The 24,257-nt window shown below is 49.0% G+C and overlaps 2 protein-coding genes across 50 annotated transcripts in view; one reads left to right on the forward strand and one right to left on the reverse strand.

Annotated features, from left to right (window-relative positions):
- The first annotated feature begins 651 nt into the window (after positions 1 to 651).
- Positions 652 to 23,011, forward strand: RCCD1 (RCC1 domain containing 1). 14 transcript variants are annotated; one of them, XR_001709578.4, is made up of 11 exons: positions 659 to 732; positions 1,589 to 1,672; positions 2,401 to 2,689; positions 2,902 to 3,298; positions 3,399 to 3,520; positions 5,680 to 5,778; positions 6,108 to 6,278; positions 6,806 to 6,835; positions 7,399 to 7,555; positions 11,771 to 11,832; positions 22,939 to 23,011. XR_001709578.4 is itself a non-coding variant. In XM_009429857.5 (10 exons), the coding sequence occupies exons 3-9, from the start codon at positions 2,524 to 2,526 to the stop codon at positions 7,548 to 7,550; spliced, it is 1,137 nt and encodes a 378-aa protein (XP_009428132.2). In that variant the 5' UTR covers positions 659 to 732; positions 1,589 to 1,672; positions 2,401 to 2,523; the 3' UTR covers positions 7,551 to 7,555; positions 18,628 to 19,752. The 14 variants fall into 14 exon arrangements, 8 of the variants coding, with proteins under 8 accessions (XP_003314905.2, XP_009428132.2, XP_063651492.1 ...); XR_001709579.4 differs by lacking the exon at positions 22,939 to 23,011 and adding an exon at positions 18,645 to 19,752; XR_010151813.1 differs by lacking the exon at positions 22,939 to 23,011 and adding an exon at positions 18,628 to 19,752 and having other exon boundaries at positions 6,114 to 6,278.
- PRC1 (protein regulator of cytokinesis 1) overlaps positions 11,823 to 24,257 on the reverse strand; it is a 28,758-nt gene continuing 16,323 nt past the window's right edge. For 6 of the 36 annotated variants that reach the window (XM_063795392.1, XM_003314854.6, XM_063795389.1 and 3 more), the window contains 7 exons: positions 22,400 to 22,495; positions 20,353 to 20,499; positions 19,904 to 20,014; positions 16,171 to 16,281; positions 15,221 to 15,397; positions 14,852 to 14,893; positions 11,823 to 12,979 (listed from right to left, as the gene is read on the reverse strand). In XM_063795392.1, the coding sequence (XP_063651462.1) occupies positions 12,908 to 12,979; positions 14,852 to 14,893; positions 15,221 to 15,397; positions 16,171 to 16,281; positions 19,904 to 20,014; positions 20,353 to 20,499; positions 22,400 to 22,495 (756 nt within the window). In that variant the 3' untranslated portion in view covers positions 11,823 to 12,907. Of the gene's footprint in view, positions 12,980 to 14,655; positions 14,894 to 15,220; positions 15,398 to 16,170; positions 16,282 to 19,903; positions 20,015 to 20,352; positions 20,500 to 22,399; positions 22,496 to 24,257 lie in introns of those variants that run through there. The other 30 variants (XM_016927447.4, XM_009429849.5, XM_063795385.1 and 27 more) reach the window with 8 other exon arrangements.

Here is a 24,257-nt window from a genome sequence, read left to right on the forward strand (position 1 = left end):
AGTGGCAGAGCCACCTCCATGGAAGGAATCCAGTGGATTCCCCAACCAGGGCCCACTGAGTTGCTTCTTAATCCTACTGGAGGGACAAAGGGTAAGCCTAGGAAGCTAATCAATAAGAAACTCGCCAGGTGCGGTGCCTCAAGCTTGTAATCCCAGCGCTTTGGGAGGCTGAGGCAGGTGGATCACTTGAAGTCAGGGGTTTGAGACCAGCCTGGGCAACATGCAAAACTCTTTCTCTATAAAAATACCAAAAAAAAAAAAAAAAATGAGCAGAGTGTGGCGGCATGCACCTGTAATCCCAGCTACTCGGTAGGCGGAGGTTGCAGTGAGCCCAGAGCGCAGCCTCCCAAAGTGTCGCCTGGGCGACACAGCGAGACCCTATCTCAAAAAATATTAAACTATCCCAAGAAATAAGTCGTTTAGGGTACAGACTCCCATATGCTGGGCCTTCGGTACGTTTGTCTTTATATTGGGAGTCCTCTGTGGCCTCCGCTGAGGGCGCTGGGGCAGGCGTTGGGGTTGGTGGCCAGCTGAGCCTGGTTGAAGGGCGGCTTGGGCCGCGCCCACCACCCCAGCCCGTTCGAGGAGGGCTAAGCCCAGCGTGAGGCTCGTTGGCTCGACAGAGGCACGTGACAGGTCCTGAGCCAATCCGTGGAAGGTAAAGGCTGCTTCCTGTCTGGGCATGAGTCCGGCGCGTGTCGGGTTTTGAGCTGCCGCGGTCCCGGGACTGAGGTGGGTGGCGGGGTCCGTCCGTCTTGGGCGTCACTCCCCGCCAAATCTTTAGCTCAGGTCTTAATGAATGTCCTCTCGGTGGTTCTAATCCGAGCTCCAGACCCACGGGTTCCTGCAGGGGCGGGACCACCTGGCCCAACCTCTGCTTTGGTCCAGCGCCCCCCGGGTTCCTCCAGGGCCTTGGTCCAACGCCCCTCGGAGATTTCAGCCCATTTCACAGACCGGGCCGCAGGGCCCCGGCGTAGGCCTCGGGACCGGAGAGGCCCTCGCGGGGAGTTGAACAGGGCTGCGGCCGCCGCGCCCCGGGCGGCGACGTCACCGCCCTTGCCGGCGATTGGCCGCCTCGCGCCGCGCGCCCTTCAAACCTTTTCTCCCCGTGGCTGTCGGCGCCCGCTGGGCGGGAGGCCTTTCCGGAGGCGGCCGCTCTGCGCCTCGGCGTTTCCTTCAAGGCTGCCCACCAGAAGGACCTGCCCGAGAGGGTAGAGGGCATAGGGTCCAAGATCAAGGTCAGAGGCCCCCTTGGGTTGAGAGAGGACACGGAAGGGATTAGGAGCCCAGGAACTGGGGTCTCAGGAGAGACCTAAGATCTGACTTAAGAGGCCTGAAAATGCCCGTGCAATTCTGCTTCAGCCCGGGTGCAGCGGCTCACGCCTGTAATCCCAACACTTTGGGAGGCCGAGGCGGGCGGATCACTCGAGCCCAGGAATTTGAGACCAGCCTGGGCAGCATAGCGAGACCCCTGTCTCTATTATATTTAAAAAAAAAAAAAAAAAAGCCCGCTCCAGCCGATTCTGCTTGAAGTTGGCGTTGCTGTTGTAACCACCAGACTGTGTTTGTCTCCCCATTTAACGGTTAGCTCCTTGGGAGCAGACAGCTGTCCTCACTGGCAGAGGAGGAGCGCTCAGTAAATGCTCGCTGGACGGATAAATGACTAGATAAGGTACAGTTGAAATTCTGTCTGTATAAGTTTCTCAAAACCAGTAAGATGTCCAGGGATAATTTTTTTGTCAACGCTAAATACTGGATTCAATAAGCTAATACTGTGTGTTTATCATGGCATGTACTCGCACCAAACCCTTTATTTGCATTTATTACAATTCTGTGAGGTAGGTTCAAACAGCACCGCCCCCACCTCCCTTCGTAAACTGAAGAAATGCAGTTGGACTCAGGTGAATTGGCTGAGGTCCCAAGGCCCCGCTGAGTTGCAGAGGCTCTGCCTCCCAAACGCTCTTCTGCGTTCCGCTGTGGGGAGGGGGGCAGAGCACTGTGTGTGGAGTTGGTGGGACCTGATTTCATTGCTCTGCCCCTCTCTGTCTGGCTGTATGAGTGTGTAAGGGTTACTTTCTCTCAGAATCTCCTCTGTAAAACGACCATTTTGGTTCCCAAGATTACATGGGATAAAGTGCCAGATGCTGGGAAGCTGCGGGACGGGGTGGGGGTGTCGGGGGCGCTCGGATCCTAGTCCAATGCCTAAAGGACAGGCCACTTCCTACCCACTTTGTGGCACGCTGAGCTTGAGCCAAAAGGGAGGACAGGGAAAGTGCCTCTAAATATTTGAGAATCTTTGTAAATCCGGTAGGGCATTAGTCAGGGCGCCTGCTCAGCGAACCTTCGTGGCACGGACTCTGCCTTTGTGGTCAGGAGAGTGATAGTTTCCCCATTTTACAGATAAGGCAGCTCCAGCCCCTGGAAGGCCAGAGACTTGCCAGTGTCCCACTAGCGGGCTCTTCGCAAGAATCCCCCCGGGCCCGCCGCAGCCAGGCGGCGGCCGGCAGAGGGCGCTGCTCGGGCATGGCGGAGGAGCGGCCGGGGGCCTGGTTCGGCTTCGGTTTCTGCGGCTTCGGGCAGGAGCTGGGCTCCGGACGCGGGCGCCAGGTGCACAGCCCCAGTCCGCTGCGGGCGGGCGTCGACATCTGCCGCGTGAGCGCGAGCTGGAGCTACACCGCCTTCGTGACCCGTGAGCACTCCCCGCCCCGTCCCCACTTATTCCAGCCGCGCTCCCCAGTCGCCTCCCCGCACCGCTGTGGCCAGTCCAGTTTGTCTCCCCCGTTCAGGCCGCCAGCCCCACATTCTGGGTTGGTTCCCAATTCGACCCCTTCCCAGGAACACCCCGCTCCCCACACCCCCGCCGCCTCCATTCTGGCCACCCTGCTCCAATCCGCCCCGCAGGTGGAGGCCGCTTGGAGCTGTCGGGCTCAGCCAGCGGCGCGGCGGGCCGCTGCAAGGACGCGTGGGCCTCGGAGGGGCTCCTCGCGGTGCTGCGCGCCGGGCCGGGGCCGGGGCCGGAGGCGTTACTGCAGGTCTGGGCGGCCGAATCGGCGCTGCGTGGGGAGCCATTGTGGGCCCAGAATGTGGTGCCCGAGGCCGAAGGGGAAGACGATCCGGCCGGTGAGGCCCAGGCTGGGAGGCTACCCCTGCTGCCCTGCGCCCGTGCCTACGTGAGCCCGCGGGCGCCCTTCTACCGGCCTCTGGCTCCGGAGCTGCGGGCACGCCAGCTGGAGCTGGGCGCCGAGCACGCGTTGCTGCTGGACGCTGCTGGACAGGTGTTCTCCTGGGGCGGGGGCAGGTGAGCGGGGGCGGGGGCAGGTGAGGGCTGCTGATTGGAGAAGCAAGCGGAGCGGGACCCCTTAATGCGACTGTAGCTGACGAGGGTCTCCCTTGCTCAGGCATGGACAGCTGGGCCATGGGACCCTGGAGGCAGAGCTGGAGCCACGGCTGTTGGAGGCGTTGCAGGGCCTAGTCATGGCTGAGGTGGCCGCGGGGGGCTGGCATTCTGTGTGTGTGAGTGGTGAGTGACTTAGTGCTTCTCCAGACGAGCTCATGATCTTGTGCAAACCTTCCTCCTCGTTTTCCAGTTTGGGTGGGGGCCTACCCAGGCCTCCTTCCAAGTTCATCCATCCATCGCCCAGTCAGTTATGACTCCTAAATGCCTCTCACCCTCGGCCTCCTCTGCCTGCACCATGGCCCACTCACGCCTGGACTCTGGCATTTGTTCCTAGCTTCTCTGTTACTGGTCTCACTGCCCCTCCCCTCCTCTCCCCACCTGCTCCCAGCCAGGACTGTCTCTTAACAGTGCTGCCGAGGGAGTATGGAGTGTGAGGGGGCAGCTGAGCCAAGGAAAACGCAGAAACGCTGCAGTTGCCTAGGGGGCCATGATGTATGGCACAGGGTGGACACTGGGGTGCCCACCAGGCACCAGGATGGTGATGAGTGTGTCCCTGTGGTGGTGCCACAGCTGGCCAGAGTGAGGAGTTTCACTTGGTGATCCAGGTGTAGCTCCTTCCTAGGCTGTTAGAGCCCATGCAGAGAGGGTGAGGCTGGGAACAGATGATCTTTGTCTGTGTCTGGGGCTCTCATTCTGGCTGCTACTTAGATCACCTGGAAGCTTAAAAAATTACCAATGCCAGGGGGCCGGGCGTAGTGGCTCATGCCTGTAATCCCAGCACTTTGGGAGGCCGAGGTGAGTGGATCACGAGGTCAGGAGTTCGAGATCAGCCTGACCAACATGGTGAAACCCCGTCTCTAAAAAAAAATACAAAAATTAGTTGGGTGCAGTGGTGCACGCCTGTAGTCCTGGCTACTCGGGAGGCTGAGGCAGGAGAATCGTTTGAACCTGAGAAGCAGAGGTTGCAGTGAGCTGAGATCGTGCCACTGCACTCCAGCCTGGGCGACAGAGCAAGACTCAGTCTCAAAAAAAAAAAAAAAAAAAAGCTACCAGTGCCTTCCTCCACACCGTATTCTCATGGAATGGGCCTGGGCTGGTTGCCAAGCTCAGGAAACCCTGGGCTGAGCCTGGCCAACGTGGCAAAACCTCGTCTTTGTACAAAAAATATAAAAATGAGCTGGGCGTGGCGGCTCGTGCCTGTGGTCCCAGCTACTCGGGAGGCTGAGGCTGGAGGATCACTTGAGCCACGCGTGAGTGGAGGTTGCAGTGAGCCAAGATCACACCACTGCACTCCAGTGTGAGTGACAGAGTGAGACTCTGTCTAAAAAAAAAAAAACAAAAAAAACCCAACCTTGGGCTGGAGAGGAGACCGGAGGGCTGGAAACAGCCCAGTGGGACGCCCTGCACTCAAGGTCCAGAAGGAGTTTGAGGCCTTAAGTTTAGTGTAGAGGCTGAAGCACGGACACATCCCACCAGACTTCCTAGTTTCAGATCATTGCTCGGGCCCTGGGACCTCGGGCCTGGTACTTAACCCCCTCTGTGCCTCAGTTGTGAATAAAGTAGGGATCCTGCGTAAATGGTGATATTTTCATAAAACCACCTGTAGGGCTATTGTGAGAATTAAGTGATTATATTTGAAAAGCATGTGAAACATCAGCATGGATTAAGCACTTCATAAAAGCAGCTATTGTTAGAAACTTTTAGAATTAGGCAGCTGTTCCAACCAAAAAGCTCTAGTGTTGTGGGAGGCCAGGAAGGGGAGAGCTGCACGTGGCTTTCATCAGGACTGGCTGTGGGTGCAGTTGAAAAAGGGGCACAGGCCGGCCCAGTGGTTGTTTTATTTATTTATTTAGAGACAGGGATTTTGCTATATTGCTGAGGCTAGTCTCGAACTTTTGAGCTCAAGTGATCCACCCATCTCAGCCTCCCAAAGTGCTGGGTTACAGGCATGAACCAATGCACCTGGCCCTGGCCCAGTGGTTTTGAAAGGGAGACCACTGCGGTACTTCTAGGGATACATTTCTGAAATGAGGGGCTATTTGGCAGCATAAGAATGGAAGTGGAAGGTCCAGTAAGGGACTTAAAGGGTGATCTGAAGGCATTGAGGGGATGTGAACCTAAGACAAGCCCCTGGGGCCCGAGGGGAAGCGCCTTGGCCTGGAGTGCTACCTTGGGCAGGGCAGGCTTTAGTTGTCCCCAGGAGCGGATGGGATGGGGAGGAGAGTTTGGATGGATGCAGGGGCTTCACAGTCTGTTTCATGTGTCCCCTTGATCTCTTTCAGAGACTGGGGATATTTATATCTGGGGCTGGAATGAATCAGGGCAGCTGGCCCTGCCCACCAGGAACCTGGCAGAGGATGGAGAGACTGTCGCAAGGGAAGGTGAGGGTCATCTCGGCTCCCACAGCCGTCTCCCCAGGATGTGGCTGTCATTCCTAACTCCTGGCTGTATGCTGGCCTCAGAGCTACACTGCTCAGATGGAGCATGTGAGCCCCTTATGGGAGGGAGCATTGGCAAGGCTGATGCCGGTCTTGGCACAACACACTTGTGCAGCAGTGCCAGCCCTGCCTGCAGAATGTAGGGGTTGGGAGCACCAGCTTTGGAGCTAGGCAGTCGTGTACCTCAGAGCTGTTGTGGCAATAAGTGACTGCATGAATAAGGTTTAGCTCAGGGCTCGGTCGGTGTTCACATCATTATCATCATTCTGAAGCCACAGAACTGAATGAAGATGGTTCTCAGGTGAAGAGAACGGGTGGGGCTGAGGATGGAGCCCCTGCCCCCTTCATAGCTGTCCAGCCCTTCCCGGCATTACTGGATCTCCCCATGGGCTCAGATGCAGTCAAGGCCAGCTGTGGATCCCGGCACACAGCTGTGGTGACACGTGAGTGGGGCTGGGAGGCACTCTGCTCCACTCGAGCTGGTGCCTACGGAAGGGGGTGTGGTCGACGGAAAAACTTCTGTCTTAAGGCTTCTGTGGCTCATACAGAGCAGCTACCTTGCTCAGTGGATAAGCCCCAACCCCCGTGTTGTTTCACAGTAGTTCCCCCAGCCTGTCAGGCCCAGAAGTTTCTTCCTTCTGGTGGGAGGCTGATGCTTTCTGTCCTCCCTGCACGGCCACAGACACATTCCCTGCCCGCTGCCGCCTCTGACAGCAGGGACTGTCCAGTCTGGCATGGAAGACTGCGGCGCTCGGTAGCGTGGCACACAGGAAGATCCGCCACTTTTTCCCTCGGGATCCTCTGCCATGCCACGTGTGATCAGCCAGTTGTTAAGAGAATATGTTGTTCCATGCCAGGCAGATCTCATGAGGATTGTAATATGCTAGCTGTGGGCTGTGCCAAGCTGGGCTGGACAGATGCCTTGCCAAAGAACCGTAGTGACAATTATCGATTGTCCTTTTGCTTTCAGGAACAGGGGAGCTCTACACCTGGGGCTGGGGTAAGTAAAAGGATTGTTTTTGTGACCCTGAAACCAAGGAGAAGAAAGACCTGGGAGTATAGGGCAGGTGACAAAGCCAACAAGACTGGAGGAAGCAGGGGCCTCGGCCAGGTCACTGGGAGGAACAGGACTGCTCCCTCCCTGGGGTTGGAACAGACATAGGCGCGCTCAGTCCGAGGCCAGACAGGGGAGACATGGGGAGGATATCGGTACCACCCGCCTACCTCTCTGAAAGACTGTCTTAAGGGAGTATCCAACCAGCACTTACAAAGCAGCTTTTTGTGGATGTGACACTGGGTGGAGAAAAAGATTCGATGGAAGTGTGTGCTCTGAACATCTTAGCTTGGATAGCAGGGAAGTCTGGAGGAGCGTCTTGCCTGGAGTGGCTGGTCGCCACTAGCCTCTTGGGGATCCCCAAGGTTGCCTGGCTCTGGGTCTCTTGGATTCACAGAGCAGTGGGGCATAATCCCAGCCCTTCATTTGATAGTCTGGGCCCCTTCCTGGAGGGAAAGCAGCAGCAAGACCCAGTGGAGACGATGGCAAAGGGGCTGGTTTCACTTTAGGTAAATATGGACAGCTGGGCCACGAGGACACCACCAGCTCGGATCGGCCTCGCCGTGTGGAATACTTTGTAGACAAGCAACTCCAAGTAAAGGCTGTCACCTGTGGGCCGTGGAACACCTACGTGTATGCTGTGGAGAAAGGGAAGAGCTGACATGTGTACGTATATGTATATACAACACCTGTGAGACCTCCATTCAGGTCAAGGAAAACCATTGCCTGCACCCCAAGGGCCCCATATTTGCCCCTCCCCATCACAGTCCTGCCCTTCACCCTCAAGCACGGTCCTAAACTTGTCTGCACTTTAGAAACACCTGGAGAGCATTGAAAACTCTGCTGCCTAAGGTCAGCATCAATCAAAACAATGAAATCAATGAAACAATGAAACCAGAGCCTCTAGGTGTGTGGCCTGGATAGTGGTAGATTCAAAGCTCCACCCACCTCATCCCAGGTACATTTGATGTGCAGCTGAGATTGGGGCACATTCCAGGTCATCGTCTTCTGTCAGTCATTTCCCTGCTTTCGTTTGAATTTTACCGTTCTTGTATGCAGCCTTATATGACATAGTTGTGTTTGCTTTTGAGTGTTAGATAAATGGAATCCTGTGTATGTGCTTTTGTGTCGTTTTTGTCACTCAGCATTGTATGATCCATCCTTGTTGGGTCCTGGAGTTCATTTTTAATGCTATATGGTGTTCTGTTGTATGAATAATACCTCAAGTGATACAGCCTTGTTGATGGTCATTTTTATTGTTTCTGATTTTGGTCATTCCACATAATACTTTGCGCAGTCTTTTGCACATGTGCACAAGTTCCTTTGCAGAACATTGAGTTGAATTGCTAAGTCAGGAGATACCTTTAATTTTACTAGATAATTGTTGCCCCCAGCAGGGTGGGGTCTACTGTGGCTAAAATGTCAGGTAGATGCACACTGGTTTTAATTGGCATTTCCCTGGATACTGATGAGGTTGAGTAGCTTTTCATTTGTTTTGGATGGCTGGGCATGGTGGCTCACACCTGTAGTCCCAGCACTTTGGGAGGCTAAGCAGGGAGATTGCTTGAGGCGAAGAGTTCATGTTTATTGGCCACTTGGAGTTTTTCTGTTGTCAAGTGCCTGTTCAAGTTTTCTGGCCTTTTAAAATGTTCTGTATTTTCCTTAGTGATTTTTCTTTTGGATATTTCAGATACAAGTCTTTTGAGAGTTAGTATTCAGAGTATCTTCTGCTACAATGTAGTTTGTTTCAGTCTCTCTTGGTATTACCAATTTTAATACTTAGGTGATGCTTACTCCATGCCAGGTAAGGCTCAAAGTGCTTTACAAGTATCAACTTATTTTGATAAAATAAGCTTGTCAGTAGTTTTCTTTATAGTTAAATTCTATTTGTGCATGTGTGTGTCTGTGGTTTAGCAAATGTTTCCCACCCATGGGGTCTTTTTTATTGTGGTAAAATATACTGAACATAAAATTTATGTTCAATAAAAAACAAAAATTGTTTTTAACCATTTTTAAGTACATAGTTCAGTGACATTATATGCATTCACTGTTGTGCAACCGTCACCCCTATGCATTTCCAGAACTTTTTCATCATTCTATGCTGAAACTCTGCGCATTAAACACTTGTTAGTCTCCTCTTCCCCAGCCCCAGGTAACCACAGTCCTAGCCTTCTGTTTCTATGATACTGTAAGTGCCTCATGTAAGTGAAATCCCGTAGTATTTGTCTTTTTATGACTGGCTTATCTCACTTAGCAGCATGTCCTCCAAGTTCATCCATGATGTAGCTTATGTATCTAGACTTCCTGCCTTTTAAAGGCTAAGATTCTGTTGTATGTATACACTGCGTTTTATTCATCCGTGCATTGGTGGATATTTGAGTTGTTCACTACAGTGAATAATGTTGCTGGGAACATGGGTGTACAACTGTCTTGAGTCTCTGCTTTCAGTTCTTTTGGATATATACCCAGAGTGGAATTGCTGGATTGTGTGGTAATTCTAAATTTTTTTGAGGAACTGCCCTGTTTCCCACAGAGGCTGCATCATTTTACATTCCCACTGGAAGTGCACACAAATCCTAATTTCTCCACATCCGCGTCCACACTTGTTTTCTATTTCTGGTTAACAGCCATTCTAATGGGTGTGAAGTGGTATTTCATTGTGGGTTTTTTTTTTTTTTTTTTTTTTGGACAGGGTCTCTCTGTTGTCCAGGCTGGAGTACAGCCTCCACCTTCTGGGCTTAAGCCATCCTCCCGGGTAGCTGGGGCTACAGGCACGTGCCACCACATCTGGCTAGTTTTTTGTATTTTTAGTAGAGATGGGGTTGTTGCATATTGCCCAGGCTGGTCTCAAACTGCTGGGCTCAAGTGATCCACTTGCCTTAGCCTCCCAAAGTACTAGGATTATAGGCATGAGCCATCATGCCCGGCCAAGCCATTTTTTAAAATGGACAGAAGTCAACAAAGACGACAGAAGGATAGCAAGTGAGCATATGAGAAGATGCTGTACATCATTAGTCATTAGGGAGTTGTAAATGAAAACCATAGTGAGACACCACTCCATACACAGAATAACTAGAATTACATAAAGGCTGAACATACCAACTGTTGGTGAAGATGTGGAGAAACTGGAACCTTCATACATTACTGGTAGGAATGTAAAATGGTACAACTGCTTTGGAAAACAGTTTGGCATTTCTTTTTCTTTTTTCTTTTTTTTTTAAGATGGAGTCTTGCTCTGTTGCCCAGGCTAGAGTGCAGTGGTGCAATCTCAGCTCACTGCCACTTCCGCCTCCTGAGTTCAAGGAATTCTCCTTCCTCAGCCTCCTGAATAGCTGAGATTACAGGTGTGTGCCACCACACCCAGCTAATTTTTGTATTTTTAGTAGAGACGGGGTTTCACCATGTTGGCCAGGCTGGTCTCGAACTCCTGACCTCGTCATCTGCCCACCTTAGCCTCCCAAAGTGCTGGGATTACAGGCGTGAGCCACCATGCCCGGCGCAGTTTGGCATTTCTTAAAAAGTTAAGTGTACACCTACCATAGATGTGATCCAGCCATTTCACTCCTAGGTATTTATCCAGAAAAAAATATATATCCATACAAAGACTTGTACATGAATGTTTATAACAGCCTTGTTTTTAATAGCCAAAAACTGGAGAAAAGCCAAATGTGAAAAATAAACCTAACAGGTGAATAAACTGGTATATCAACACCATGGAATACTAAGCAAAAAAAAAAAAAAAAAAAAAAAGAATTATGGATATAAGCAACAATATGGGTAAATCTGAAAGTAGTGAAAGAGCCAGACCAAAAAAATATATACTGTATGATTCTACTTACATCGAACTGTAGAAAACGCAAACTAATCTGTAGTAACAAATCGGTGGGCCAGGTACAGTGGCTCATGCCTGTAATCCTAGCACTTTGGGAGGCCGAGGTGGGCGGATCATGAGGTCAGGAGATCGAGACCATCCTAGCTAATACAGTGAAACCCTGTCTGTCTGTACCAAAAATACAAAAATTTACCGGGCGTGATGGCATGTGCCTGCAGTCCCAGCTACGCGGGAGGCTGAGGCAGGAGAATCCCTTGAACCTGGGAGGCAGAGGTTGCAGTGAGCTGAGATTGTGCCACTGCACTCCAGCCTGGTAAGAGCGAGACTCCATCTCAAAAAAAAATAAATAAATAAAAAAAAATCAGTGGTTGCTAGGCAGGGTGAGGCTGGGAAGGAGGAATGAGAAAGGGGTGGGAAGAAACTTCTGGGGTAGAGATACTTGGTTAACTTGACTGTGGTGATGGTTTTTCTGTCTTACCCTTCACATGTGTACAGTTTATGTCCATCCTCCTTCAGTAACGCTGTTGAAGTGGGGCAGCCTCCCCATATTGAGACAAACGGCATTGAAGCCAGAAGCATCCTAGGACTCCCTTTGCTCTCTACACATCAGGGGTTAGGTTTTATATTTCTCACAAAAAAATTAGAGTAAGAGATATTCTTAATTTAGAAATGTACCAGAGAATATTTTAAAAATCACACTTGGCCGGGTGCTGTGGCTCATGCCTGTCATCCCAGCACTTTGGGAGGCAGGCAGATCATCTGAGGTCAGGAGTTCAAGACCAGCCTGGCCAACATGGTGAAAGCCTGTCTCTACTAAAAATACAAAAGTTAGCCAGGTGTGATGGTGCGTGCCTGTAATCCCAGCAAATCGGGAGGCTGAGGCAGGAGAATCGCTTGAACCTGGGAGGTGGAAGTTGCACTGAACCAAGATAGTGCCACTGTACTCCAGCCTGGGCGACAGAGTGAGACTCAAAAAAAAAAAATCACACTCCTGACTAAAAATTTCCAGGAGGTCCTTTTAGTTTTTTCTGTTTGTTTTTCACACACAGACCAACCAACTAAAAAGTGACTGGGGAAAAAAAGGAAACACCACACTATATCTTTTTGAAATGTAAGTATACAGATTTTAATTTATTTTTAAGAATAATTGTATATTTTAAAAACAGGACACGTACTGTATGAGTAAACAGCGTGGCTAACACCACGTCCACACTGGTAAGCTTTTGAGAACCATTTACACTATGTTGACAGTAGTACTGCTGCAGGCAGACAGAGGAAGAATAAATAATAGTGCTTCAAGAAGAGTAGTGATTGAGAGGATAGGTAAAGAGGGCGCCTCATCGTGGAAGCTAGAGCAGGAACACCTCCCCAGTAGTGACATGTGCAAAGTTCCAGATCTCCACGACAAAGACAGCCCAACCCATTGGAACAGACAGACTCCCAATGTGGCTGGCAACTGCGGGGGTAGAAGAACTCAGGCAAAGTAGGCACAGGAATGGGGGAGATGAGAGCCAGGGACAAACGCCGAGAAAGCGTTCCGACAAGCATGTGTGTTCATACATGCATACCCCCAACAAAGGGCATTGCACTGTGTAACAGAACTGAACACAATTTAACAAAGCAGCTCCCAGCCTTCCTGTCACCTCTTTGGCAGTAGGGCAGGCCATCTCAACTTCGGACACACACAGACATTCTCTTCAGGAGGAAGGCTGTCCTGTGTGGTGGGGACAAGGCTTCAGGTGAGAGCAAAGCTATGATAGCTACAGCATTAATTGAACATGCCTAAACAAAAAAGATGTTAATTACTAGTTACAGGTATACATGCCAAAATTACCCCCAGGGATGGGCATAGTCAATCATTTTCCTACAGTGGTGAAATAAACTTTGATCACGCTTCAGCAAGTAGAATTATGTGGTAGAGAAGTCAGGCCCCATATGCTAAAATTTGCACTTCTTGCCATAAACTCTTCATGTATATAAGCCAAAACCAAGTCTCCCAGGACCACTAAACCTATGATGGACTGTGAACTGTAACACTCATTCACATCTTTAAGTTAGGCCCATGGTCATGGAACCTGGCCAAGGTTTCAAGCACGCCTAAGCTGAAGAAAAACTAAAGTCACCCCCAAAGAATTAGGTCCAGTCTAGGCACAGGAAGCCACAGCTGGTTGACTGATCAGGGCTTCTCAGGACTGGATGTTGGTTGAATTGAGGATTCCAGAAGTAGCATCAGATTTGGAAGCCTTTGAAAGTTCTCGCTGTTGAAAAATAAATAACATCAGTGGCCATACTGCCTCTCTTACACATGGCCCACCCTTCTAAGTTTGGTTAAGTGTCAGCAAAAGGTCCCTTGAAGGTAGTTTCTCTGAGATCCCTAGCCTGCAATAGGCTGCGTTAGGAGTAAAAGGTGAGGAACTCTGAGCACCATTCTATTAGTCACAGACAGAGTGCATGTGCACGCATGCCCGTGACCCCTTTTTCCTCAGCCAGTCCATTCTGTTACACCTCACAGAAGAGAAATCCTTCATACAGTCATGCACTGCATAATGATGTTTCAGTTAACGACAGGCCACATACACTATGGTGGTCCCATAAGATTATACCATATTTTTACTGTACCTTTTCTATGTTTAGATACACAAATACTTACCATTGCGTTACAATTGCCTACAGTATCCCAGGAATAGCCTGAATCAAAAAAACCCACAATTGCCTACAGTATTCTTTCTGTAACATGCTGCCCAGGTTTGTAGCCTAGGAGGAAAACGCCATACCATATAGTTTAGGTGTGTAGGCTGTTCTGTCTAGGACTGTTAAGTACACTCGGATATGTGCACAATGAAATTGCCCCACATTCTCAGAACATATCCCTGTCATTAAGCGAGGCATGACTCTACTTCACAGAGCTACTTTAGAGTTGTCAAGGTAAGTAGGCAACAAGCTTTGGTCTCTTGAGCCCTTTATAAAAACAATGGGCCAGAACATATATCTACCAATCCCTGGGGCTGAGGCCTTGTAACCTGCTGGTGATTTGATCTCATGCTGGAGCACATGGTATAGCAGCAAAAGATAAAGCATGAATGGCTGTTGAGAAAGACAGATATTAGCAGAGGTTAGTTTACCGCCTTTGGTGCTGCCTGGTGGAGTCTCTCAGCCATAGCAACCCAAACCAGACGAACCTACCTAGGACTAGCCACACAGATAGGCAGGTACATTTAAGCCTCAGATAAAATGGGCCTTGGTTGAACAAGCGAAAAAGAGAAAGCTGGACCTCTGTCCAGCAATCAGCCAGAGTGACACACACCCACTTTTAAAGGTAGAAGCACCACCAGCCACATAATTTGAAAAACATGCTGGAGTAGGAAGCCAGTTTCAGTGATCAAAACTAGCTGCAGCCTTGGCCAACTGTTCCATTCTCCATCCCTGCAGCAATTAAGAGGGGAGGCAGGCTAGGGGTTTAACTCAATATCCCCTCAAGGGTGAGGAACATCCTCTCCTCTTGCTAGTAAAATATTGAGAGAAGAAATCACAGATTAAGTAAAAGGCAGTGTAGTTAGGTGTTAGCAAATATAGAGTAGGATACTAGGAAGTGAAGAGCATTCTGGAAAAACTTGCTTCCAGTGCTTCATCTGTGCTTCAGTAGCTCAATGTATGGAAAGAGGCAAAGGTGAGGAAATCAGCGTTAGCTAGCTGAGAATAGAGCTGGCGGTTAAGCCCTGAGGGGTTAGGAAGGCATATACTCCAGGAAATAATCAGCACACAGGCCAAGAGCCTCATTGTAGGCAGCACACAGCTGGGGCTCCCTTCCCCCACGTGATGGGGCCTCTGTTCTTTCCAGCCATTGCAGGCCTTTGATGTCACAATTGGGGAGGGTCAAGGTTTTCTGTCAAACATGATTTAAAACTGTGCCTGACTTTAGGGGCTGAGAATCCAATTCAAGTCTGAACAAATTTTATTAATCTGTTGTGAATGTAAATCAGATGTGTTTTTTTGAGTCCATGATAGGAATTCCTGCTTCCTTTGTAACACTGCCGAGATTATTGGTTAGTGTAGCCCTGTGCCCAGATGAATGAAGCCAGCAGATGACAGATCAGTTTGGAAAAGGGACATGCAGGGATTGCCATACAGACCTGAAGCCCAACAGTGGAACTGTCAGAGAGGGACGGATCCTTCTAAGAACAAAGAATTAAGACAATTACCAAGAACTCCACCAAGAGAGCACCAGGACAGTGATAAGAGGGGTTGCCTCCTGCAGCCAGGGAATGGTATGTATTAAGCAGAAGGATCCAGGTTAAATGTCTAGTTGCTGCTGCCAACTTCCTTCCTACACAACCCCCCCTTAAATCACACCCACCCCGCCATGGTCAAAGCAGGAAAGGGATTCTCAGCCTCCAAGGTAGCTGCCCTAGCTAATAGCCTGGGTGCCCCTGGGAAGATACCCACTCTGCCCCAACTGTGTGCTCCCCAGAGACTGGTAGATATTAGAAAAGGTGAATTACCGCAAACTCAGAATAGGTGCTGGCAACAGAATTAATGCTGAAGTTGCGCTGGAGGGGGGCCGAGCCAGGGTACCCACCACTCAGGATGCTGCCGTTGAGCTCCAGGTTCTCCTTGTTGGCTCCATGCCTGCCGGTACGGGGTGTTTTCTTCCCTGAACAGGTGGAAGCAGCGACTGGCTGCAGAGAAAGAGATCCATGTATCATCCTTCTAATGAACGTGCACACGCACACACAATACCTGCACTGGTCAAAGGCTGAGACTATCTTTATATTCATGTCTATAATCCTGTACTTTTTAGTTAAAAAAAAAAATTTATATATATATATATATATATATATATATTTATATATGGGGCTGGGTGTGGCTCATGCCTATAATCCCAACACTTTGGGAGGCCAAGGCAGGAGGATTGCTTGAGGCCACATGTTCAAGACCAGCCTGGGCAACATAGCAAAACACTGTCTCTAGAAAAAAATTTTTTTAAAATATGAATTGATTTACAGAACACCTATCTTGAGCATAGTCTAATAAAATATTTGAAAGACTGAATGTGTTTTACCACATACTTTCCACATCTCTACTGAGTACTTGGCATGTCTAGTGATCTGGTTTCACTGGGCTAGAACCCACATGTAGGGGACCTATCTCCATACCAGCTGAAGACTGGGCTTGGAATTGAGTCTACAGCGACCCTGCCTGATCTTCAGTTTCCCAGACACATCCCAGTGCTTCCCATGGTACCAGTGGGGCTCAGAGTGACTGTTCTCTTTTTTTGCACATTAGTTTTGGACCATTATTTAATGGTGAGCTAGCTTATATCTGTCAACTCTCAGCATCTCAATAAGAACCAAATCCAGGGATCTTAGAATCTAGAACAAGTAGGTGGGGCCTCTGGGTGAACAGGCTAGGGACGCATGTGAGGATGTGCTTAGACACAGGGCATACTAACCTTGCTGCCAGAAGGAGGAAGTCGAGACACGGGGGAGTGGTAGACTGTCCCTCCAAAGATAGGCCGAATGCTACTATTGGCCGTAGCATTGGACATGGTGGTAGTGTTCAGCTAGGGAGAAGAGCACGTGGGTAACTGATGTGCAGTAACATCCTCAGCATTTCTAGCAACCTGTCTACCCTACAGAGAAATGACTATGGGAGGCAGTCTAGGGAAGACGGGTTTACATGGTGAAGGGCCTGCTGTGTCTAATACTGCATAGATTTGAAGAAACTTGTGAAAAATTTTCAAAGCCTATTGCTATCCAGCAAATGGAAATGTACAATGGTACAACCACTGTGGCACAAGACATCTAGCATATGACCCAGCCATTCCACTCTTAGATGTTTCTACCCAAAAGAAATGAAAGCATAGATCCATACAAAGACTTAGACGTAAATGTTCACAACAGCTACCTGCAGCAGCCAAAAGCTGGCAACAGCCAAATACCCATCAGCAGGTAAGTGGACAAGCAAACTGTGGTAAATTCATACAGTGGAATGAATATTGATCTACAATAAAAAGGAGTGACCTTTTGATACATACAACAACAGAGATGAATCTACACTAAAAGAAGCCAGACAAAAAAGAATATGTACTGCGGGATTCTATGTAAAATGTTTCAAAATGAAAACTAATCTATAGTTAGTTAAAGACTAAATCCCTACTCGCCACAGCTAGAGGCTGGGGGCAAACCAGGAGCCAGGGAAGGAGGGAGATAATACAAAGAGGCACTAGGAAACTTTGGGGACCATGAAATGTTCATTATCTAAATTATGGTGACAGTTTCATTGTATAAACCTACATATGTCAAAACTTATTATATGCTAATGATAAGAGCTGTAAATGTTTTTGAGATGGGGTCTCACTCTGTCACCCAGGCTGGAGTACAGTGGTACAATCTTGGTTCACTGCAGCCTCGACCTCCTGGGCTCAAGCAATCCTCCCACCCCAGCCTCCTGAGTAGCTGGGACCACAGGCGTGTGCCACCACAACCAGCTAATTTTTGTATTTGTAGTAGAGATGGGGCTTCAACATGTTACCTAGTCTCCCAACTCCTGAGTTCAAGCAATCCCCCTACCTTGGCTTCCCGAAGTATTGGGATTACAGGCTTGAGCCACTGTACCCAGCCAACACTTTTTTTTTTTTTTTTTTAATTAAAAAAATTCTAGGGGACCAGGCACGGTGGCTCATCTGAGGTCGGGAGTATGAGACCAGCCTAACCAACATGGAGAAACCCCGTCTCTACTAAAAATACAAAATTAGGTGTGGTAGCACATGCCTGTAATCCCAGCTACTCGGGAGGTGGAGGTTCACGCCTGTAATCCCAGCACTTTGGGAGGCTGAGGCGGGCAGATCTTCTGAGGTCAAGAGATTGAGACCATCCTGGCCAACAAAGTGAAACCCCATCTCTACTAAAAATACAAAAATTAGGTGGGCATAGTGGCGCGGGCCTGTAGTCCCAGCTACTCAGGAGGCTGAGGCACGAGAATCACTTGAACCCAGGGGGTGGAGGTTGCAGTGAGCTGAGATTGCGCCACTGCACTCCAGCCTGGGCAACAGAGCGAGACTCCGTCTCAAAAAAACAAAACCAAAAAAACACATTTTAGGCCAGGCACAGTGGCTCATGCCTGTAATCCCAGCACTTTGGGAGGCTGAGGCAGGAGGATCACTTGAGCTCAGGAGTTTGAGACCAGCCTGGACAACTTAGTGAGACCTCATCTCTACTGAAACTCAAAAAAAAAAAAAAAAAAAAAAAAACCACCACCACCAACAAAAAAACCCCCAAAATTAGCCGGGTATGGTGGCATGTGCCTGTAAGTCTCAGCTACATGGGAGGCTGAGGTTAGAGAATCACTTGAGCCCAGGAGGCTGAGCTGCAGTGAGCCATGATGGTGCCACTGCACTCCGGTGTGGGTGATAGAGCAAGACACTGTCTAAAAATAATAAATTTAATGTTATAAAATAGCAGTAGAGAGAAGAAATAATACTCTTTTATTTATCAAAAAGAAAAAAGTAGGCCAGGCACAGTGGCTCACGCCTGTAATCCCAGCACTTTGGAAGTCAAGGTGGGTGGATCACCTGAGGTCAGGAATTCAAGACCCTAGCCAACATGGAGAAACCCTGTCTCTACTAAAAATACAATATTAGCCGGGTGTGGTGGCACATGCCTGTAATCCCAGCTACTTGGGAGGCTGAGGCAGGAGAATTGCTTGAAACCAGGAGGCAGAGGCTGTAGTGAGCTGAGATCACCCATTGCACTCCAGCCTAGGCAACAAGAGCGAAACTCCATCTCAAAAAAAAAAAAAAGTCCTTTCTGACTGTGCTGTAGAGATGAAGAATCATTACATCTTCCATTTAGTAAGTGTGAACGTTGTTTTTCACATGGTACCACAAGGCCATCTCTTGGTCTTACAGGGAAAATGGCATTACAGGTTTTCAGGAAAACCGCTGAAGCTTTCTTTTCATCGTTACCAGAATGTTGGCAATCATTCCCCCACCGCACCCCGAATTTAATGCAAGGACTCAACAAGCACAGACACCAAAGCTGGCCACTCCGTGACTGTCACTATAGGCCGCTACTCAGCCTTCCATCCACTCAAGTGGACTCGACATGCAGGGACAGAAAAACCCTTTCCCATCTCTGCAGGACAGAGGGAAAGAGGTGGGGAAAAGAAAGATCAGACTGTTACTGTGTCTATGTAGAAAAGGAAGACATAAACTCCATTTTGATCTGTACTAAGAAAAATTGTTTTGCCTTGAAATGCTGTTAATCTGCAACTTTAGCCCCAACCCTGTGCTCACAGAAACATGTGCTGTATGGAATCAAGGTTTAAGGGATCTAGGGCTGTGCAGGATGTGCCTTGTTAACAATATGTTTACAGGCAGTATGCTCGGTAAAAGTCATCCGCATTCTCCATTCTCGATTAACCAGGGGCACGATGCACTGCCGAAAGCCGCAGGGACCTCTGCCCAAGAAAGCCTGGGTATTGTCCAGGTATTTCCCCGCACTGAGACAGCCTGAGATATGGCCTCGTGGGAAGGGAAAGACCTGACCATCCCCCAGCCCGACACCTGTAAAGGGTCTGTGCTGAGGAGGATTCGTAAAAGAGGAAGGTCTCCGTCTCCTGCATGCCCCTGGGAACGGAATATCTCGGTGTAAAACCCGATCGTACGTACCTACGTTCGTTCTATTCTTAGGAGAAAACTGCCCTGTGGCTGCAGGCGAGATACGCTGGCGGCAATGCTGCTCTGTTACTCTTTACTACACTGAGATGTTTGGGTGGGGAGAAGCATAAATCTGGCCTACGCGCACATCTAGGCACAGTACCTTCCCTTGAACTTATTTGTGACACAGATTCCTTTGCTCACGTTTTCCTGCTGACCTTCTCCCCACTATCACCCTGTCCTCCTGCCGCATTCCCCTTGCCAAGATAGTGAAAATAGTAATCAATAAATACTGAGGGAACTCAAGAGACCGGTGCTGGTGCAGGTCCTCTGTATGCTGAGTGCTGGTCCCCTGGGCCCACTGTTCTTTCTCTATACTTTGTGTCTTATTTCTTTTCTCTGTCTCTTGTCCCACCTGATGAGAAATACCCACAGGTGTGGAGGGGCTGGCCCCCTTCAAAGAGGTGGCTGGGACTACCCTCACCCACTCCCTTGAAATCAGTGTTTCCCTAAGCCTCGTGTTTACCTTACGTGCTTTGCCCGGTGTATTGGGAACCAGTCCTCGCCGCTTGCTGGGTGTTCGAGGAGCGCTGCCATACAGCATCTCTGTCTCTGTCTGTTTTTTGTTCTTGAGTTGCTGTGTGAAAGTCAGAAGCAACAGTGATAAATCTCAGGAAGAGAGCGGGTCTGGGATGGCAACAGCAGCAGGGCCGGGAATCTAGGCCCGTGTCTCTACAGCCAGAGCTAAAGAGCTGCTGCGGGCTCCCCGTTCCACAAGCCCCGGTCCCCGGCTCCCCGTTCCACAAGCCCCGGTCCCCGGCTCCCTGTTCCACAAGCCCCCGTCCCCGGCTCCCCGTTCCACAAGCCCCGGTCCCCGGCTCCCTGTTCCACAAACCCTGGTCCCCGGCAGAGACTATGGGCTGCTCAGATTACCTTCTTCCTCTTTTCCCAATTTGCGTTCACGTTCACACTTACTCTTTCCTGCTTGGCTCTCTCTTTCTCCAATCGATGCATCTCCCATTGTTCTGCCACATACTCCATGAATTTCTGCCCATTCACCATAAATGCCTTTGAATGTTCCTGTTCCCACAATTCAATTCGTGCCTTCAACTCTTCTTCCAGCTGAGACCAGAAACAAGGACATGTTCAACTCTTTAGTGCAAAGCCCAAAGGAAATGATTTCCCTAGAGAGTGACTCCTCCTCCCCAGAGCATCATTAGCCTCATTTCAGGTAGCTGGGCCCACATGGGTACAGGTCAGAGTGACCAGAAATCAAAGCCCGGAGACATTTCATTCACACAACACACAAGAGTGGAAAATGGCAAGAACCCAAAGTTTGACCACTAAGGTTTTGGTGCCTGAAGTTGGAGGCAGCACAGGGAAGATCAGCAATATGAAATAGGCGATGAACATTAGGAGCAGGACTCTGAAATCAGACTTAATGGGGTTCAATCTGGAATCACCCTCTTTACTGGCTGTGAAGCAGTGAGCAAATTTACATTTTTTTTGAGACAGTCTCACTCTGTCGCCCAGGCTAGAGTGCAGTGGCACGATCTCAGCTCACTGCAAACTCCACCTCCCGGGTTCAAGCGATTCTTGTGCCTCAGCCTCCAGAGTAGCTGGGATTACAGGCATACACCACACCTGGTTAATTTTTGTATTTTTTAGTAGAGATGGGGTTTCGTCATGTTGGCCAGGCTGGTCTCGAACTGCCTCGGCCTCCCAAAGCCCTGGGATTACAGGAGTGAGCCACCACGCCCGGCCAGATTTACCTAATTTCTTAGTACCTCAGTTTCCTCGTCTGTAAAAATGGAAAGAATACCGACCTCATAAGGATGTTGTAAGGATTGGACGAATCACTAAATGAGAGCGTTTTGAAATGATATCCCTGACTTAACTCAAAAAATGGTATTATTATTATCAAAGTGGAAAATGGTAATGGAGCCCACAGGACTCTCTCTCTCAAAAGCTTTCCTTATGTAACTGGCTGAATTGTGTTTCCCCCAAATTCAAATGTTGAAGCCTTAACCCCCAGTACCTCAGAATGTGACTGTATTTGGAGACAGCGTCTTTAAAAAGAGAATTAAGGCCAGGTATGGTGGCTCATTCCTGTAACCCTAGCATTCCTGAGACCGAGATGGGAGGATTGCTTGAGGCCAGGAGTCCAAGACCAGCCTGGTCAACACAGCGAGACCCCATCTCTTGGGGGGGGGGGGAGAAAGAATTAAGTTAAAATGAGGTCATTAGGTGGGCCCTAATCTCATACGACTGGGAGTGTTTAGGCCACACATATTGTGGGAAAACCATGTGAACACACGGAGAAGACGACAACCATTTACAAAGCCAAGGAGAAAGGCCTCAGAAGAAACCAACTCTGCCAACGACATGTTGATCTCAGATTTACAGCTTCTAGAGTTGTGAGAAAATAAGTTGCTGTTGTCGAAGCTGCCCAGTCCGTAGTGTTTTGTTTTTTTGTTTGTTTTTCTCTTTGAGATGGAGTCTCACTCTGTTGCCCAGGCTGGAGTGCAGTGGCGCGGTCTTGGCTCACTGCAACCTCTGCCTCCTGGGTTCAAGTGATTCTCCTGCCTCAGCCTCCTGAGTAGCTGGGATTACAGGTGCCCACCACCACGCCTGGCTAATTTTTGTATTTTTAGTAGAGACCAGGCTGGTCTTGAACTCCTGACCTCATGATCAAGACCAGGCTGGTCTTGAACTCCTGACCTCATGATCAAGACCAGGCTGGTCTTGAACTCCTGACCTCGTGATATGCCTGCCTCGGCCTCCCAAAGTGCTGGGATTACAGGCGTGAGCCACTACACCCAGCCTATAGTGCTTTATTATGGCAGTCCTAGCAAACGAATACACCTTGATACCAAGTTGCTTATACTAAATATATAACTTATTATCTCTGCCTAAGCTTTGAAGAAAATAGTTTTGGGGCTAAACAATAGAAAGAAAAAGACATACAAATAGTGAGGTATCTTTGTAACCAAGCATCAAAAACCCTTAGCAACATTATTACCTTGGGCAGCATTTTCTGGAGCTTGGCTCGTTGTTTTTCTTCTTTTAGAAGATTTCCTCCTCGGTTTGTAAATCGATTTGGATCTGAAGCTTTTCTCTGTGAAAAATACATTTTTAATTAGTGGAAAACCTGGCACCATGAGACCAATAACTTCTGCTAAGATTCTTTGTTCTCGCCAGGCGTGGTGACTCACGCCTGTAATCCCAGCACTTTGGGAAGCCGAGGCGGGTGGATCACCTGAGGTCGACAGTTCGAGACCAACCTGGCCAACATGGCGAAACCCCATCTCTACTAACAATAAAAAAATTAGTGAGCATGATGGTGTGCACGTGCAGTCCCAGCTACTCAGGAGGCTGAGACAGGAGAATCACTTCAACCTGGGTGGCGTGCAGTGAGCCGAGATTGCGCCACCGCGCTCCACCCCGAGCAATGAGCGAGACGCTCAAAAAAAAAAAAAAAAAAGTAAATTGTTAAAGCTTCTCATTCTTTTTAACTTTTCTTTTTGTTAACTTTTCTGTTTTTTACTGTCTTCTTTCTAGTCAAGTAATGCAGTGGGAGTGGGAGAGGAACAAATCTGTAACTGGCTGTGATCACTGACTTATAAACACCACTACACTCGGACCAGCATGTGTTTTCTTTTAGAACATATAAGGTATATCAGAACAGTAATGCAAGTATATAGCTTGTAATTATAAATTAGGTGTGTATACTCAAAAATAGGGGCACACAGGCAGAAAAATTTAGAAGATATTCTAGAAAATTAAATTGTTTCCCTTCCATACTGCTTGATTGGTGACAGCCAATAGTTACTAGAGAGGATGGTAATTCATTTCTTGTTTTCTTCTTAAATATTGGCATGTCAACAAAGGTTGCTGCCTTAGCTCCTTATTTACGTTTTGTTTTTTTTTTTTTTTCTGAGACAGAGTCTCGATCTGTCACCCAGGCTGGAGTGCAGTGGTGCGATCTTGGCTCACTGCAAGCTCTGCCTCCCGGGTTCACGCCATTCTCCTGCCTCAGCCTCCCGAGTAGCTGGGACTACAAGCGCCCGCCACCATGCCCGGCTAATTTTTTTGTATTTTTTTAGTAGAGACGGGGTTTCACTGTGTTAGCCAAGATGGTCTCGATCTCTTGACCTCCTGATCTGCCTGCCTCAGCCTTCCAAAGTGCTGGGATTACAGGCGTGAGCCACCACACACACCTGGCCTCCTTATTTATGTTTACTCTTCTTCTTGTAACCAGAAGTAAAGAATAACTGAGGACAAAGACATCTGTTCTTAAGCAGCTGTAAGATATCCCATAGTTCTCTCCACTTCTGAGTCCTAGTTTGCTGCCTGTAAACTTGAAGGAGTTGAATTCACATTCTCTGAAGGCCCTCTGAGCTCTAACAGGGCCAGCATGAACCCGAGAACAAGGTCTCCCTCAATCTGTGCCCTACACGCCTCACTTGCTTTACCACAGTCCCTGAGCTCTAAAATGCTCTGAAGGAACCCACCATGCTGCCTATCAGAAGAAAAGGAATCAATACCCATGCAATATTCTAAGTATAGCAAAAGTTGGAATGGTAGAGAATGTTAGTTGCCTGCCCCAACATCCATTCTTCTCTCCTTCCTTAGTTTAACAGAACCAGAATTTACCTGGGGCAGCAATTCACCCAGCCTCACCAGCAGGTGACAGAGCATGTGAGCCACGGTGCTGTGAAGAGAGCCGGGAAGAGCTCTTGAAGGAGTGAGGGGCAATGCCTTCTTTGTTCCTTCCTCCACCACACTGTATGACATGTGCCATCAGGCCAGGCGTGGTGGCTCACGCCTGTGATCCCAGCACTGTGGGAGGCCGAGGTGGGCAGATCAGCTGAAGTCAG

Source organism: Pan troglodytes, chromosome 16, assembly GCF_028858775.2.
Source record: "Pan troglodytes isolate AG18354 chromosome 16, NHGRI_mPanTro3-v2.0_pri, whole genome shotgun sequence".
Taxonomy (NCBI): Eukaryota; Metazoa; Chordata; class Mammalia; order Primates; family Hominidae; genus Pan; species Pan troglodytes.

Bases quoted from the DNA above. Each gene is read 5' to 3' on its own strand.
- RCCD1 (XM_016927454.4), top strand. From the start codon at position 2,524: ATGGCGGAGGAGCGGCCGGGGGCCTGGTTCGGCTTCGGTTTCTGCGGC. The intron at 3,299-3,398 runs GTGAGCGGGGGC...TCCCTTGCTCAG, and splicing joins TTCTCCTGGGGCGGGGGCAG to GCATGGACAGCTGGGCCATG. The intron at 5,779-6,107 runs GTGAGGGTCATC...ATCATTCTGAAG, and splicing joins AGAGACTGTCGCAAGGGAAG to CCACAGAACTGAATGAAGAT.